This window comes from Channa argus, chromosome 4 (assembly GCF_033026475.1).
Source record: "Channa argus isolate prfri chromosome 4, Channa argus male v1.0, whole genome shotgun sequence".
Classification (NCBI taxonomy): domain Eukaryota; kingdom Metazoa; phylum Chordata; class Actinopteri; order Anabantiformes; family Channidae; genus Channa; species Channa argus.
This window is the reverse complement of record NC_090200.1, coordinates 19625431-19643523: the sequence shown is the minus strand read 5'-3', so window position 1 is coordinate 19643523 and position 18093 is coordinate 19625431. Positions and strand designations below refer to the sequence as shown.

Genomic DNA, 18093 nt, shown 5'->3' with positions numbered 1-18093 from the left:
ATTTTACGTGGTTTTCATTACACAGTGATGTCATCTCCTTTGTGTAAGCTTGCATTGTTAAAACACCATTTTATCTGTAGCTGGAGCACTATTTCTAAAGTAAATGTGGTAAGGGATTTGTAGCTTCTATAAAATATACAGCTGTCACACCTTCTAAATAAAACATTATTAATGTTTAAAATAAGTAATAATTAATGTTTAACATTTATTTCATTCATAAAATGCAAGGTGCTCGTTTACAAATTTGAATTTTACGATTTTAAGAAATTGGGGCCCGTGGGCTCAGGCAGGTAAAAGACCCCACGCTCCCTTAATGCTTGACCCTAATCGTTCATTGATGCCACCGATGACGACATCCCTTAATCAGCAGCCATTCTCTGTCAGTGAAAACAAAGCTTAAATGGTAAATGGTCTGCACTTATGAGCAGAATCAATGTCCTTGAAAGAAAAACCCTGGGATTGGTGGACGACTGCTCTACCTCCTGCACCACAGTCACCCTAACCCTAACCCTTCACATCTTGTAATGTAGAGTCACAGATTTTCCTAACATGCATGTCTATGGACTGCAGGAGGAAACTGAACACAACATCTAAACTCCAAACAGAACGGCCCCAGTCAGAGATGTGTACATGCAACCACTCATTTCGTTACTATTATGGGGGTTGTTGTTGTTTTTTGTTCTTCCAGGCAACTTTGTGTCTGCTTTTTCTGTGTTTTTTGTTTGTTTGTTTGTTTGTTTTGTCTTTTTGGGATAGTTTTGAATCCTTTTTGGGTCATTTTGTTTATTACTTGAGCTCTGTGACTTTCAAATAAGACAGTAAGATGTTATTACTCAGTAGCCCCAGAAGTCAGAGGACACCTGTGCCTGGTCGGCCTCTTCAGTAACTCACCTTGAATGCAGACCTAAACAACTTAATAAAGAGTATTTAACTGTACGTCCAAATGAAAATATTCCTAAAAGGTGGTTTTAATATAAAAGTTCTAGGCTTCACTTCAACACTACCCAATAGCCAACACATGGTATGTTAATAATAAGGTTGAAGACCAACCAAACATTTTGTAAGTAGTTTTGGGTCAGATGACATTTGAATTAACTCCACCTGCTCTAATGTGAAGAAAGCTGTTGCTCACTAAAATAGCATCCCATGAAACCACCCATTTTCAGTGAATTTTGACACATTACATTAGTGAATGTACTGTAGTTTATACTTATGACTGTGGGGTGTATTCAAGTGTTTTGTGGGACTTTCAGAGTCAGAATCCTGCAGGTGTGTGGTTGTGTCATGTGTTTAAACAAGAAAGAATATTTCTAACCGCAAAGTGGGTGAGAGTGCAGTGAGCTTTCTCCCTTATTCTCCATGACATAGATTTTAGATAAAGATATTTTATAGATTCCCAGAAATACAGTGATTAGCTCTGAATGATTCTTCCCTTCCTCTTCTTCCCATGTTTTGTGATTTATAACTTTACAGCACATGAACACAACTGCAAAACATATTTTTCCTCTAGTCCTCTGAGGCCATATCTGACCTTTTACCATATAAAATGAGTCCTCACTATTGCATGAAGGTGCATGCTGATGGTGAGTAAACCTACTTCTTTTTATTAGTGTCTAGGGAAGAACTGCTTTCTGTGGTCTGACTGTGTCCTCACCTCAGCCCAGGATATATATCAAGAATAGAGAAGCGATACAGGCTGTAATGGAGCACTTCCCCTTCATGCACAGTGGAAGTACTGCTCAGGCATCTTAGATGGCCTCTGTATAAATCTAATGCTTCGTTAAAAAACGGATGTAGCCTGATTTCTAAAAAAAAACCACATGGAAGGTTTACATCCTATTTCACACTTATATTCACAAGGAAAAGGCAATATTAGTATCCACCGTGGATATAATAATATCAAATCATGTTTTGCAGAGCATGTAGCGGATCGTTTTTGCATGTGACAGAAAAGTCTGTTGCTTGACTCTGACTGCAGTATGTTAGCATGATGCCACAATGGCCTGCAAAAATATGGGTGAGATAATAGTGCCTTAGCTTGCCAGCCAAACACACAGAGGATGAGTCTTTGGAGGGAGATCATGTATTAAGTAACCACAGTTCACGTTGAACACTCTCTACTTTTTAAAGGATTGTTAGAGGGAAGTCTATTCCGGATTTTTCCTCTTCATTCATCTCTCTGTCTTATCACGTTCTCATCTGTGTCACGTGTGAAGCATTATGGACTCAGTACATTGTTTACTTCAAAAGCTGTGGGTGTCTGGGAGCTGAAGAGTAAAGATATGTTTTTTAAGGCTGCTACCGGTTCCAATAGACAGAAACACCTTTTGTTTGATCAAGACCTGGGCAGGCTTTAACTTTAATCGTTGTGTGGATTTGTTAGGCACAGAGAGAAAATAATGACCAAAGATGTGATGTTTACTCATAAGACCATAATCCTCTGTCAGGGTATATAGTCTTATTCTAGCCAAATACATTTTCACAAAGTGCAATCAACTATTGCCTTTTAGGTATAGCATAAGACATTTTTGAGACTACTGAAACTGTTTTTAATTTTCCATTATTGTAGGTCTAACAGATGTTTGTTTACCATACTCCAGATTCATTTCACCAACCACAGCCTTCACATCTCTCTGTGTGGTATTAAAGACTGTCCATGACTCACTGCCGAGAAGATTTTCCTGTGAGTGCTTCCTGCAACTGAAACATTTTGATTTGTCTAGAGTGTTTCTACAAATAATTCAATAATTGGCACAAAATCAAGATATGAAAAAGTATCTTCCTCAAAAAAGAAGTGTTAAGTGTCCCTCATATGCATGTGTTAGGACTATTTTGTATCAGATGCTAACTAAATTGTAGCATTGATGCAAGTGCTATTTCCAAATAAAGACACAATAAATACTCTAAAATAATGCACTGAATGGTATGTGACCAAATGTTTTCTCTCAGCACCCTCTGGTGTTGACAGAGGAAGCCCTAGCAGAGGTCAGAGAGATAGGGGAAAGATGAAGAAGATGAAAGTGGGGATTCCCACACAAAGCACTGCCATTTACTGAAGCATGAAAAGTACACAGCACTTTCTATACAGACACATGCAAACACACAGGAAAGGGCAATCTCAAAGTATGTGATTCACCCTTAAACCTCACAGAAATCAAAAATAATGGAGATATCCTCTGTAGGAGACTAATGTTTCTTGCTTATGATGGCCGTAGTCTTTTCATGACATTTATCAAATGTAACCTCCTACATTTGTAGTGAAATTATTTAAAATCCTTTGGGCATGTAAAATGTTTGAACAGCAAGATTAGTAGGAAGTGAAAAGTGACTCCCATTTTCTTTTTAATTGTATATGTACAATGATCTATTTATGTCAACACACCTCTGGGGTAAATTGGAGGGTAAGCCTGCCGCAAAAGGCATATTGTTTTTTCCTAATATTACAGTAAAGGTTTATGTCAGTGATTTGTACCTTTTGTAGTGGTCATTGAAAGTCTGAAAGGTGTTTTTTTTTTCACTCATCGTTGAGCTTTTTTGCTTAAATTAATTTGTGGTGTCTTTTATACCCACACATACTATAGTTAAAAGCTCAACTAGCCCAGTGGAAAATCGCACTGACTAATCACAGCAAAATTTTCAAATCGTTTTTAAAACTAAATAGTGGTCATGACTGACCAAACATACCCCAAAGAATAAAAAACACCCTGTATACTGTATTGACTGAGTATTATCACATTACGTCGAAATAGGATTTATTGCAGGACTGTTGTAATAAACTACGTGAGCTTGGAGTATTTAATAAACTAACAATTACTGTATAATTTTGTGAAGCGGACAACAACAACAAAAAAAACTATAAAATCCTTTAATTTATGGGACAAATAAGCATTACATACGCACAGTATATGTGGTTATGTAATGCAAAAAAGGGAAGGTATGTCTAATATTTTACCTTGTGGGTAAAAAAAGAAAAAAAAAGTAAAGTTACCACCGGTAACTGTCAGGGAATCCCCCTCTTCTGAATTTCATAAAATGCAAGACCTGAGTTGCAGGACGTAATGACACTGCATTGCCACCAGAGGCCGCACGTGTCCAATTCTTCTTTTACGGCTCTTCATCTCTTAACACAATCACTGCCAGAATTTGCTGATAACAAGACTTTTCAACAAGACAAGAGTTGCTATGGCTTTTGGCAACAATATTGAATGTATCATAGTCAGAATAAAACTAAATGTGTGTGAATTCATTCCGCTAAATTGGGAAACGAGATGATGGCGATTTGCATTTAACTGTCCAGTCTCGTGTGGTGCTGAAATCTTACTTCCACAGTGTGGTCTGCGTGAGTGGAAAAAAAGAGCACAAATCTATAACATCTGAGAGACTGTCTGCCACTCAAATATGAAATGACCTTTTCGGGGACAACTCTTCAAGCGCAGAGTGCTGCGTTGACAGGCAGCTGTGAACTGCTCTTATTCGGACGCCTGCTTGTCATAAACATGATATTTACTTTTAAATTAATCGCGTCCCTACGCGAGCTTTTTAATTGCCAATTATTCTGCACAGAGACACGCTTGCAATTTATTTAGCTCTGTAAAGCTGTAGCCTGGATACAGGAGAGAGCGTCCTTGGTATTTGTGATTGTAAAGAACTGGAGGAGAAAGATGGCCGAGGGGGGAAGACCGATAATTTGAAGACTAGCCAGGGGTACATTGTCAAATTCAAAAGGCATTTTAAAGAACCAAACCATTCACTTTTTCATTCTCTCTTCTTTTTCTTCTTTCTCTGTCTTTTTTCTACTTTCTTTCTTTTCGCACGGTTGCAGGCCGTTTGAATCCACCAATGGGCCTTCAAGTTAGAGACATTGGAATGTAAATGAGCCCAGCGCGTGCTCCCGGCGCAGTGAAAGCTCGGGATTGTTTATTGAGCTCCCGGAGCCACGCGCCTGGCCCGGGGGAGTCGGCGTGCAGAAGAATCACACAGCGGGGGCGGGGCCTCGCCGCGAAGCGTGCGTCTCCAAAAAGGGGTGGGTGGGGTGTGTGTTGGGGCGCGTGTTGAAAAAGAGGAGTGCTGCCAAAGTTTGGGTCAGATCGGCTCGTGGAGTAAGCAGTCAAGAGAGACTTGGACTAGAGTTAGCCACACGGTCCCCACGCGAAGGACACGAGAGCTGTACACTGCCAGCCCTTTTTTCCTGTCCATCCTCCTCGTCTTCCACTGTTCGAGGCCGAGCTCGCCCTCTCCATCCATCATTTCACAAGAACTGTCAGCGAGATGGAAACTACAACCATTACCACCGCGCAAACTGCATTCACCTTTGGACTTAACGAGAGACGCGCAAGTATCAGCCTGCACGCCCCGGCCCACGACTGCGCTGTCCCCGTGGCGCACGCCAATACCGGCGCTGCTGGCTACCAAAGCAAAACCAAGGTGCTGAAGAGACAGCGCTCCAGCTCACCGGAGCTCCTGCGCTGCAAGCGGCGCCTGAGCTTCAACGGCCTCGGCTACTCCATCCCTCAACAGCAGCCCGTGGCCGTGGCCCGGCGGAACGAAAGAGAGAGGAACCGGGTCAAACAAGTCAACATGGGTTTCCAGACGCTGCGTCAGCATGTGCCCAACGGCGCCGCCAACAAGAAGATGAGCAAAGTGGAGACGCTGAGGTCGGCGGTGGAGTATATCAGAGCGTTACAGCAACTCCTGGACGAGCACGACGCTGTGTCTGCAGCTTTCCAGTGCGGGCTGCCATCACCGACTCTTTCCAACAGCTACTCCGCAGACCCGGAGTCGCCTCACTCCACCTACTCATCAGACGAAGGTGGCTACGAGCCTCTGAGCTCCGAGGAGCAGGAGCTGTTGGACTTTACAACCTGGTTCGACAGGTACTGAGTCTGACAGCAGCGAACTCACACTGCAGCGTCTGTGCGTAATATCAGCTGACTTCCAGAAATGCCGACAAAGACTTGATAAAGGCATCGGATCAGTCTTGCCCGCCGTGCTTTTGGAAGTGATCTGTTGCCTCCCTCCCTCACCCGGGCTGCTTCTGAAGGAGCAAAGCAATAGTGACAACGAGAGAGAGAGAGCGAGAGGGAGTGAGAGAGAGAGAGAGCGGGAGAGAGAGTGTGTGTGTGTGTTTGTGCGTAAGAGAGAGACGGAGCATCTTGGCGCATAAGTAGTCGTCCTGAAGTCGCCACTGGAAGGAGGGTGTCCCGTTGACGCGTGGAAGTAAAGAACTCGATGTCATGATTAAATAAGTGCAATTAATACGCGATACAGCAGCGGGCTCTGCAGAGACGATGCTGTAGCTCCATGGGACTTGTTTTTATGAGGGTTTCATCAGAGCAGTGCTGCCTCCTCTGCTGCCACTTCTGTTGGAAGACACAACAAAGGTGATGCGTCAATAGACTTTTGTGCTGTACATTTTTCATAACAACATTGTATCATACGACCAGTGGTTTAAACACGAAGACATATTTTTGTATTTTAAGTCAAACAAAACAAAACGTTCTTGAACAAGACACTGCCACTTTTCCTGACGGGTGTAAAGTGTCAGAACCTGTTGTCAGTGAAACAGTGAGTTAGCATGTATGGGTTGTGTGACTGGAGAGCAATATCAAGGCTACTACCTGTGACAGATTGTAGTTGTTTTCTTGTTTTGTTTTAATATGTGGTATGGAGATCTTTATTAATGTATGCACTTCCGTTTCCCGTAGCCTAAAATGTAAATATTCGATTTTAACAGATATATTTTGTGTAAAACAAGTTTTATAAATAAAGATGAATCTATTTATATTATGTTTTTTGCATTGGTTTGGTTCTTCAGCTGGTAATGACTCAAACATGTGTGTGAGAGAGCGGTGTGTGTGTGTGTGTGTTGTGTGAGTGTTATTGGCGGCGGTAATTGAGCAAACTAGGGAGCTTCTCTTCTATTCAAAGGCCCTACATGACCTTTTCCCGACTTGGTTGGGCACACGGGGGAAAATTGCGCAGCTGGGTGAGCACTCAATAACCATTATAGAAGAGCACCTTCTACAGCGCTTTGTTTGCATTGAGGACGTGGAGATTAATATTACGTTTCATGCATTGCATTGTTTCTTTTGCATACTCTGCCTTTACCCAGAGGGCCTGTGGCGGAGGGAGGGGGAGACGGGGTGCAATTCACTCCACTCAAAGAGTATAGACACTTTGAAATATGGCCTGGGGAAAGTCAGCAAGACAATGAGTCGGGTCAAAATTCTTATTACCCGATTGAGATCAATCTAAATAAAACGTAGGGTTGTAGACTTGTTGCATCCCCGACTGCGTTTTTCACGGCGCACACAGCCCAATCAAAAAGCCCATCTCCTGCGAAATGGGGAGCACAACACCCCATTGTGAGTACTATTGTGTGCGCCTTAGCGCCTCATTATGCGACTTATGGAAGAACCTCTATTGTAAATAAACACTGACGCCAAATTCAGCGAGGCAGAGGAGAAATAATGAGTTTAATTTCACCTGGTGCTCTCTGTGGGAGTGGAAAATTGGGAACAAGAGAGGCTGATTGGAACTGGTCTTTAAGTCCTTTTATTTTTACTAGAAGATATCGTCAGAGCTTTATATGAGCCAACATAGGCCAAAATAAGTTAACAGGTAAAAATTACCTAACTTGCACTTATAGAGTTTTGAAATGTTATCAAACCGTAACTGGCTGAGAGATGATATACTTTTGCACCCGTGTGTGCCACATGCAAATGCAAATGCTTTCTTTCTCTCTCTAAAAGAGAGAGTTGAAAGAAACACACACACACACACACACACACACACACACACACACACACACACACACACACACACACACACACACACACACACACACACGCTGCAGCCTGCAGGTGTAAGCCACGTGCCTGTACTCGGTGACAAAGGCTCTGGTGCCCCCACCGGTTAATGGCATGTGAGCCCTGTCCACGAAGAAAATGACAAAATCAAACAAGTGATAAATGACGTTAATTACGCTCTGCTTTATAACGTCATACGTCACCAGGGCTCAAAAAGAGAAATCAACGTAGGGCTGAAAATACCCCGCTGCTCTATTATTACAGGAATGAAATGGGGTTTCTGATGTCCTTCAGTGTCAGGCAGAGGCCAGGGCACAAGGTGAAAATAAACGCTTGTCTCTTGTCCTCCTAAGATGGATATGGTATTTTCTCCTCAGCCATACAGGGAGAGAAAGTCGATTTATTCATGTCATTGTGTCCGTGGGTAATTTTCACTTTGACAATACATTCGGGAGATGTTAATGTTGGCCTAATCCTTCCTGAATAATCCATCACTCAGCTCATTTATGCATGAGTTTACTGTGCTATGTTTACATAAACTATGTAAGATGGATCCAAACTGGCTAATAGTGAGGAGGTGAGAGGTCATTTGTTGCTCTGGATGCTTTCTGGGTCAGTTTTGAATGAGCAAAAACTAGTTTTGGTATCCAACCTTCATTGCACTTTTATATTGAGCCCCTGGCAAAAACGTTTAAAAGACAATATTTACATGAATACAGTTTTACTGCCACTGTGTACAAAACTGTTTTCTCTCTCATTGCCTTGCCTTTCAGTTTGATTCCTTCGGAAACAAAACCGTTAAGGTATTAAAATCCAAATTGCCAAGATGCACTACAATGTGAGACAACTGAATCAATGGATAGTTTGTTTGTCCTTCATTTGTTGTCCTGCCTTAATTTGTTCTAAAAATACAGCTGTCCTGCAAATGACCTGAACTCGGGAAAACAGACTGGATTCAGTTTTTTTTACCAACAGCATTAAATATTTCAAAGAGGGAAGGTGGCTGAGGTGCGATTTGCATTGCACAATACATTTGGGTATAAAATTTGCAACTGTTTGTCCCCACTTGTTTGGGATATGTTATCATAGTTGATCTTGTATATTTTATTGCCCTTGAAAGTGACATATAAAAAGAAACAGTTCATCAGGGGTTCTGCTACGAACACTTGTTCACTTGTACCTGAGCCCCTAATTATAACATTTGGAATCATTTAACTGCATAGTTCAAGTTGACTTAACGCAACATAGATTGTTTTAGTGAAATCAATTATTATTTAATGAACTGAGATAAGAGGGTCACCGGGTTAAATCCCCAGTCTTCTGTGGACTCCTGTTTCCTCCCACAGTCCAAAGACATGCATGTTAGATTAACTGGTGACTCTAAATTGCCTGTAGGTGTTAATGTGAGTGGGAATTGTTGTCTATCTGTATGTGTCTCTCTCTCTCTCTGTTAGCCCTGAGACAGACTGGTGACCTGTCCAGTGTGTACCCTGCTTCTCTTCCAATGAAAGCTGGGAAAAGCTCTAGCCCTCCAAGACCCTAAATAGGATAACAGGTTACAGATAACGAATGGATGTGTTAAGATAAAAGTAATTGAAAAAAATCTAAATGGCTGCAGAAAGGCTGAGATGTTTTAGGTGAAGTTACCGGACGATGTTAGTTTCTGGCTCATTACATCTCTCCACAGTCATGTATAATGCAACAGGTGCACCAGAAACCACAAAGCAAAGTATCGGTCTGACACTGAGTTTAGAATATGGGAAAACCTGATTTGGTCTTAATTTGGATTAATTTAAACTTTTACATTAATTAATGTAAAGTTGCGCTGTTAAGTTGCTATAGATTACCAATCATTTTACCTTCTCAAAAACATACAACGCTATAGTACATAAATATGATAACAAGCAGCTGAGACAAAGCAAGGATGACAGCGATGTAGCTGAAAGAAGAGATTGCACACAACCTTGAGCGATGCTTACTGAGGTGTTAATGTTTAAGCAGAAGCACAGACATGTTTGACATAGACATAGACTGATTTGGTGTACCCCGCCATACAAACACACACACACACACACACACACACACACACACACACACACACACACACACACACACACACACACACATGCACAGGTCCATGCAGCTGTTCACAGACAAATCTGTTGACCCCTTGGTTATTGATCGAGTAAGGTCCTGCTGAAGCACTGTAGACACATTATTATTTGCACTTATTGCTATAGGCCTTTTGTGGTCTCATCAAAAATATTGCCACCTCAGTATGCAATGGAATACTACTATTTGCTATGGTGAATGACACTTGTAATTTGAAAGTAATGTATCATATGTTATCATATTTAAAAACTTGGAATGTATTTGGGAATTTATTAATGAAATGTCTGAGTTATCCAATGCACCAAAGTGCTGCTAAGTTGAATTCAGCATTCTATTTGAAGCAGTTATTGATCACTGTGTTTAAGGAACAGACATGTCCTTTAGTTGGGCCACTATGAGCCCATCGAATTAGACACATTAGATGTTTTTCTCAATACAAGGAAACATCATGGGGCCACTCCAGAGTGCTGAAAAACCTCTTCCTCTCACCAGAAGTCTTACTAAAGACTAGGAGTGTTGTCCAAGTCACTCTTACTTTCTGACAAAAAGTCAGTCATTCAACTCATGTTGTTCTTCTATCTTTCTAAAAAAAAACATTCTCTTTACAAATGAACAAAAATAAAGGAGTTTGAATTCATGCAGCTCAGCACTTATAACTGACACCTCTGTATGTGTGTGAATAGGCTCCAAACTTCAGACAACCCAGCAGAGGAGGAACCAAGCTCAGGCCTGGAGGGTGGAGAGATGGAAGAGGTGGGGATGTGTGGTAGGGTGGAGGTGGCGGGGTGCATGATTTGCATGGGCCATTGTGCTGCACAAGTTTGGGTGCTTTTTTTGGCCTGGGCCCTTTGGGCCATTTACTTCCACTCTGGCTGGCTGTGGCGGGCTGTGAATAGTCTCTGCTCGGAGGACACACAAAGGTGCTTTTGTGCTACGGCTGCACCATATTCATCATGTAATGCCTGTAAGACAAATCTGATTGGACGTCTCTGTCACTTTGATGTGGGTCCAGAGTGCGAGTGGCCCTGAGATTGCTAACTTCACTCTCTATTGCCTATTCTGCAGCATTGATATGGGGTGGAGGCAGGGGAGGGTGTAGAGAGGCTGCTTGGGGGGAGAAGGGGGAGGGAAGAGAGAGAGCAGGCAGGGGGTATTCCTCATTATTTGCAGGAGCAAATTCATAATAAATTTCCCCATTCTACAAAACCGGGTCGAGATGATTGACACTACTTCACGCCAGACTGAACAAAAGCCCTGATTTGAGCAGAATACCAAATGAATGGGGCGAGCGTGGACTCAATTCAAACAATTTTAATCTCCCCCTGTCCTCCCTTATTTCTCCTCTCCTCCTCTCTCCCCCTTTCCCTCACACTTACCCTCGTTTTTCAACTCCAACTCTCCTGCCGCTTTTGTCCAGAGCATTCTCATTTTACAGGGTAATTCTACTCCAACGGATGTGCTAATTGTGCTGGGTTAAACTGGATGCTGGTGGACTCCTGTGACACAGAGCTTATTCTTGCCTAATGACTGTAATGATGGTTCAGAGAGACTGCAGCCAGCAGCCTGGAGTGGACTGCTTGTACAGTGCTTTTTTTTTTTTTACTACTGTGAGCGGATGTCAATTATTAGGTGATGGTAAGACGACTGGCGAACATGATGGTGTGATCATAAGTTGCTGTAAGTTCCTGTAAAAGTGGCATGGAATTATATATTTAAATGCAGGAAATGTAATTGCAGGTTGATTTGATCTGGAGTCATTAAAGAGAGACTAAAACTGGATTATGGGAATAGTACTTGGTAATGGCTATTACAGTGAGACCAGGCAGGAGAAACATGCATGATACAAGTTTTCGCATACAAATAAATCCTGAAAGATTCTATGGTTTTCTTGTGTTCCCATTTAGAGCCAGGATTAAAGCTGGACCTGCATTTACTGTAAGTATAGTGCCAGGAATTTATTACTCTGACCATTTCACCAGATCATGATCCTGATCAACTTTGAATTCAAAACAAAAAAAAATTGAGCTACGGTTTCACTTTTAGTTATGAAAGCCATTAAAAAACAAGTTTGGGCAATTTTATGAAACGCTGGACAGGGCCCTGATGGAACAACCAAGAAGAACATCCCAGGTGACAAGCGGTAAACAGACACCTGTTATATGTCAGACATCCCTCAAATATGCCAGTCTTTTAAGCCCTAAAAGCCATTTCATGGAAGAATATGTTCAGGATACACACATATAAAATTAGCCCCAAACTTGGGTTTGATATAAGCTTGTTTGGAAACTTGAAAGACATGATATGAAGTAAAGTGCCAGGTACCAAGCACTATCCAAAACCTTTGACCAACAGAAATACAAAAAATAGGTGTAGCTGAGCTGAGTCGAGTTGAATCGGTACTAAGCCGTATAACAACACTGTATATAAAGTTGTGAGTTAGTCCACTCCCCTTGAATGAGTCAAAGTTCTGTTTGGCTCAGCATCTAGTGGCCAACGGGGGAACTGCACTTTCAGACCAGCGGAGGCAGTGGTGACTGCTCCATTCAAACTTAACCCATTTTATTTATGGACCATGTGCAAAATTACACTTCCTGATACACATCCTGATTCTAAACATTATTCATTATCACTGATTGCTGTTCTGTCAGGACCTCACCCATGCTATCTTGTCCTGTCCTCACTTGTGCAGTGATGACACATGTAAAAAAATGTAACTCCCTTTTGACTGTCTCTCTAAAAACATGTTATGTGTGGGCTCACTGTTTGTGTGTATGTGTTTTTGTCTTTTAGTGTGTTTAAATAGCTTTGATCCATTCTTCTGTTGAGATCAGGTGCATTCCTTCACTCAACAATACGCTGTAATCACTTAGTTTGTGTGTGTGTGGGTCGGTTTATGATTGTCTGCATGTCAGAGATCAGTGTGCAAACCCTGAAACCACTTTCCTACTCTCTTTTTGTTCAGTGCTGTTCCTCCCTGCGCACACACACACACATGCACACACAGAGAATCATGTCCCAGGGTCCTCAGCAGGTTGGAGCTTGCCCCTGAAGAACCTGTTCAGAGTGATACACCATAGCTTCATCGGCCTCTGACACGCATTGCGCTCAGCTTCAAATCACACGCTTCATTCTCCTATTGTTTGATTCTGAAGGTCGGACACTTAGATATTTTCTTTTATATGTCTTGTGAATATCTTTGTGAGGCGCCATAGAAGTGCCTTATTTATGCTATCAAAGCTTAGTGTACACTTGCTCTTGGTCATGAAAGGGCTGTGTGTAAGAACTCAGAATGGAAACATGAAAGCACATGCAGGATCAGAACTTAAAATAGGCTTTTTATGTAAAGTTGGTCAAAACAATGCTAAGTTTTGTCTGATTTTTGTGGTTTCATGGCACGGATGGCCACATTTTCTGTAGATATTTGAATAACATCAATGATATTTCTATTTTCGTATTCTTTACATGCATTTAATTAACACATTTAGCACATTTGCAATTATAATATTTAATACAGGCAATTTTATGTACAACTGTCTATAAAATACCGTACTGTACCAACCAAATCAAAAAATTAAATGTTGGGTAAGCAATTATGTAAAATACTGTACATAATAGAGCACCATCTTGCCCGCCTAATCAAAACTTTCATTTTTAACACAAAGTATATTTTTGTTATGATACTAGTGAAAAATATACTTACTACTCTCATCTTTTTACTCTCATCTGTTAGAAACAGTTACCAATAACTAGAGGACTGCTTCACCTCACTTCACTCCTAAATGATGGAAGATTACGTAGAGCTAATTTGCATTGGAGCAACTGAAAAGATCTTGCAAGCCACAGTTTCACTTGTTCTTTGAAAAATACTTTCATGACTCAGAATGTGACCAAATTAGAGGTTGAAATTGAACACATCTGCCACTCTTTCACTCTCTTTCAGACACACACACACACACACTCACACACTCACATACGCACATATACATACAGACACAAAAATCCATAGTCCAGGTCCCCCTGCACCCCACAACCTATTATCAGTAGAAATGCCCTGGCTTATAAAGTCCTGCCCCCTCCCTAAAACAAGGTAAAGGGAGGATTAGTGAGCACCATTCAGTCCTCCATTTCATTACATTAGCTTGTGACCTCTGCAGTTAATTATTTTGATCTGGCCAAAGGCTTGGCCTGTCTTTAATGATCCTGACTGACTCACCGCCCCCATCACAACACACAATACTTAACACACCCATTGAAGGCAAGGAAAAGGAGGAGTGAAAAGGGAAGAGTGGAAAAAAAAGAAAGATTGAAAGTGGCATTTACCAGTCACCAGGAGAGGTATTATGGAAGGCAACCCAGTGATGGCAAGGTAGCATAATTCCCTCACAATTTTTGTCAGAATAGACATTTGTCCCTCACTGATGGAGTGGCTTTCCTTTTTTTAAAGGGTGAATTTGGTTTGCTGCTTTAAGGGGATTTCAGAGAGCAAAAAATAAGAAACCTTACATCTCAAGTGCCATGTCCCTGAGGATTTGTTCAGATATTATAGTGGCGTTAGCAATACAGTTTTATGATGAATGTTATATGCAAGGCTTATTTGATAGACAGCATACACACGACAGATGATAGAACTAATGAAACACAAAACAAATTCCTTTCATGGAAATCTTCACACTGGCTGCAACATCTCTTCTTCGGTCACTTTTTGACCACATAAAAGTAACTCTACAGACATCAAAGTATAATCTTATTTGTTTTACTGGTTTTATTAACCAAATCTCTCCTCTCCCATCCTCTCTTCCCAGGCCAAAGGGATAGCTTAGATTTACCTATGGCCACACAGCTCCACATTGAATGCAAACACAACTAAATCTTGTGCTATTTAACACCTACGAATGCCACCCGATACATTTCTCGTTTGCTCTAAATTGAAAAATTTTAAGTTTTAGAAGTGGAGCATGCGGATGGTTCGGTGAGTCTGATATTTCTGTTTTCTCTTTTTTTTCGCTTCTCTCTAAGTCTGTTTTTGTGCCTTGTATTTACTGGCAGTGCTGCTGGGCAGTTTACTCTGTCTGGCTATGCATGTAAAGAGTGTCCCCTCTTTGTTCCAGCCTTGGGCTCACAGCCAAGCTCCCCCTTCAAAACTTAAGCTACATGCGCGCGCGCACACACACACACACAAACACACACACACACACATACGCACACGCACACGCACACACACACACACACACACACACACACACACACACACACACACACACACACACACACACACACACACACACACACACACACAGAGACACAGTACCCTGCACACCCCTTTTTACTCTCTCAAACAACTCTCTCCCTCTCCCCTGTGCTGCCCTTAAATTGCAAATAACAAAAAAGGAGGATAAAACTGCAGAGACAAGCATCACTTTAAAAAGCAGGTGTCCAGAACTTTTCAGCGCTCGTCGATTGCAAATGGACACCCTTTAACCTCTGTGCTTTTCTAGCTGGTGGCTGAGGTAGCCAGTCAGAAGCCTAATCAGTCTCATCTGACAATACTGGGAGGTTGAGGGCTGTCAGTCCTTCTTTCAGACAGGGGCTCAAATGAAGCCATGGCAGGGGAACCTCTGATTGATTAGTGCCTCTTTATTGAAGTGCATGTGTGTGTGTGTGTGTGTGTGTGTGTGTGTGTGTGTGTGTGAGTAAGAGAGAGTGTGTTTCTATAGGGGCCCAGCCAGAAACCTTTATTTAAAACCATCCAGAGAGAGTACTATAATTATGACTTTTTCTTTCTGCTGGCCGGTTAAAGCTGACACAGAGGGTTCTTATGACTCACTTCACCCTCTCAGTCTCCTAAAGAGGGAGAGATTATTACAGGCCCCAAGAGCTCGGGCCAGTCAGCCTCATCAGTGTGGCTTTATAGACCTGAGAGAAGGGCCAAGTCCAGAGCAGGACTCCAAAAAGGCAGAAAAAAGGGTGGAGAACTGAAATGAAGACAAGTCACTGTGTAATCCTATTTCAGCGTTATTCATGATGCCAGGGGGGCCGAACAATTTGTGTGCCCAGTATTTCAAATAAACAAAACCAGACAAACGTCTTACCGAGAACAGAGTGCCAGTTCGCTGCTATCACAGGCAACAAACAAACAAACTCAAACAGAAGCTGACTGGGGGTCAGATAAATTAGTAAAATGTGAGTGATCCTGTGTGGCCTTGTTAGTAGGAGGTCTTCCTTCTCTCACTCTGTCTTTGTTTTTATCAGCTTCCTCACTATCAGTATGCGTCTGTGCCCCCTCTGCTGTCCCTTCTGTGAATCCCTGTGGTTGCAGCACTGGCTGAGCCTCCATTGTTCAGTGACAGCTCCTATCTACTGACTATTTCGAGTTATGTGTGTGTGTGTGTGTGTGTGTGTGTGTGTACTCACCTGCTCTGTAGGTGGGCTGGCTCATAATTTGGACATTTTACTTCACGTTCACCTTTATTGCAGATAACCAAGTAAACAATTACTGGCACTGAAAAACGAGGCAGAGGGGTCACATGTGGGTAAAGGGAATAAAGCGGCTGCAGTGGCTTAATTAATAAATGCTACGAGAGATTACATAGAAACATTGTAAGACTGTAATTTTTGACAGAATAATGTTAATAATTGAATGAATAATGGAGAGTGATTGAATTTTGGAATACCTGTAATAACATTAATGATAAGGTGGGGTATTCAGCATGTACTTTGTACCATTACTTATGTATTGGTACATGCTGAGTAGAACTATATGTGACTAAGACTGGGATAAAAGTATTTAAATTGTTTTCACCTTTAGGTAAAAGCAGTACCCACATAAACGACATAAAATAAATAAAAATCTGGTACTGTTGAAATGTAATTTGTCACGTGCAAGTATCTTACTGATGTAGTTGGAGATTTATCTCATTTCAAAGCTGCCACAATTCATCATATGTTTATGTGAAAAATATCAATTCCTAGAGTAAATACTGTAAGTACAGTATTTTCCTCTTAAATGTAATTAAAGCTGCAGTGCACAGAGAATCAGCCCTCTCTGTTCTGCAACAGAGCTGCTTTGCTCTTCACACTCCACTATGCACCGCACAGCCGTTCAACTAGTCGTCATTATGAAATAACAATAAATAAAAATGCTTCAAAACTTGCTGAAATGGTTGCTCCTCTCAGATTTTTTGAAAGGTGGGCCTCAGCCAACAAACTTCTGTGCACAGCTGCCGGTGATGTTGAATAAGTCTGTTTCAAAGGAGGCACTGACAACACCGCTGCACAATAAGATTAAAATTAAGTTATGGAGTGTCTTTCTCTTTGTGTAGTTATTGAAAAAAAATACTGCAGTTTGTAGTTGTAAGTTTAAAGCAGCATAAATAAAAACACTCAAGTAAATTACACATCCAGAACTCTAAAACTGTAGTAGGGTAAATGTACATTGTTAATATTCCCAATTTGTAGAGGTCTTTTCAGTTTAGCTTTTCCATCTGGTCACTGAGTGTACATCCATATGTGTGTTTCTTTGGATTTTATTATGTCTGTTCACATTGTATTTGGACCATTATAACACACACCTCTGGGCGTGGTGAGACTTTAGCTTTACTGACAGTGTCGTTGCTTGCATGCTCAGACCTATAACACAGCCACCCCTTCAGGTTATCCTCGAGTCCTTGAACCACATTGTGCTGCCGTCCTCCTGTGGTACAGACACAACACATCACAATTACTGTCACTGCCTGCACCTGACCACTTTATTGTGAGTTGCTACACATTGATGTGCACCTCTGTGAAGAGTTTCGGGATGATCTTTGCTCTCCTGGTATTGTGAGAGAAAATGACATTTACCAGTTTTCCCAGATTCAACAGTTTCTTGCTTGTGCTTTTGTAATAAAGCTCCCTTACAATTGTAGTGCTTTTATCTTGAATCACCTTATTTTCGTGTGAATAGGAGTCAAGCAAAATTTAATGCAGTCACAGACCTCAGTGTCAATATTTAGATTCAGGTAGAGAGTGCTTGGCTTTCGCCCTTCTGTGTTTTTGTTGCTGGCAGTAGCAGTTTTTGGCCCATGCTGTCGTTGTGAACGAACAGGACAAGCAGCTCTTGTCATTTGACTCCTGGGATTAACAGAAGCAAAGAGTGTAATCCCAACACTTTGAAGTGTGTAAGATCTTATTATCA

General features: G+C 41.6%; 1 protein-coding gene and 1 long non-coding RNA gene across 2 annotated transcripts in view; both read left to right on the top strand.

Moving 5' to 3' along the window:
* Nucleotides 1-4400: 4400 nt before the first annotated feature.
* On the top strand, nucleotides 4401-6763 carry ascl1b (achaete-scute family bHLH transcription factor 1b). The gene has a single exon (XM_067502817.1). The coding sequence runs from the start codon at nucleotides 5269-5271 to the stop codon at nucleotides 5878-5880; it is 612 nt and encodes a 203-aa protein (XP_067358918.1). The 5' UTR covers nucleotides 4401-5268; the 3' UTR covers nucleotides 5881-6763.
* A 5059-nt stretch (nucleotides 6764-11822) lies between these two features.
* The window catches only part of LOC137125980 (uncharacterized), a 39383-nt gene continuing 33112 nt past the window's right edge, over nucleotides 11823-18093 (top strand). The window contains exon 1 of the long non-coding RNA XR_010914248.1: nucleotides 11823-11855. This is a non-coding gene — a long non-coding RNA (uncharacterized lncRNA). The remainder of the gene's footprint in view (nucleotides 11856-18093) is intronic.

Coding starts and splice junctions, on each gene's coding strand:
- ascl1b (XM_067502817.1), top strand. CDS start 5,269: ATGGAAACTACAACCATTACCACCGCGCAAACTGCATTCACCTTTGGA.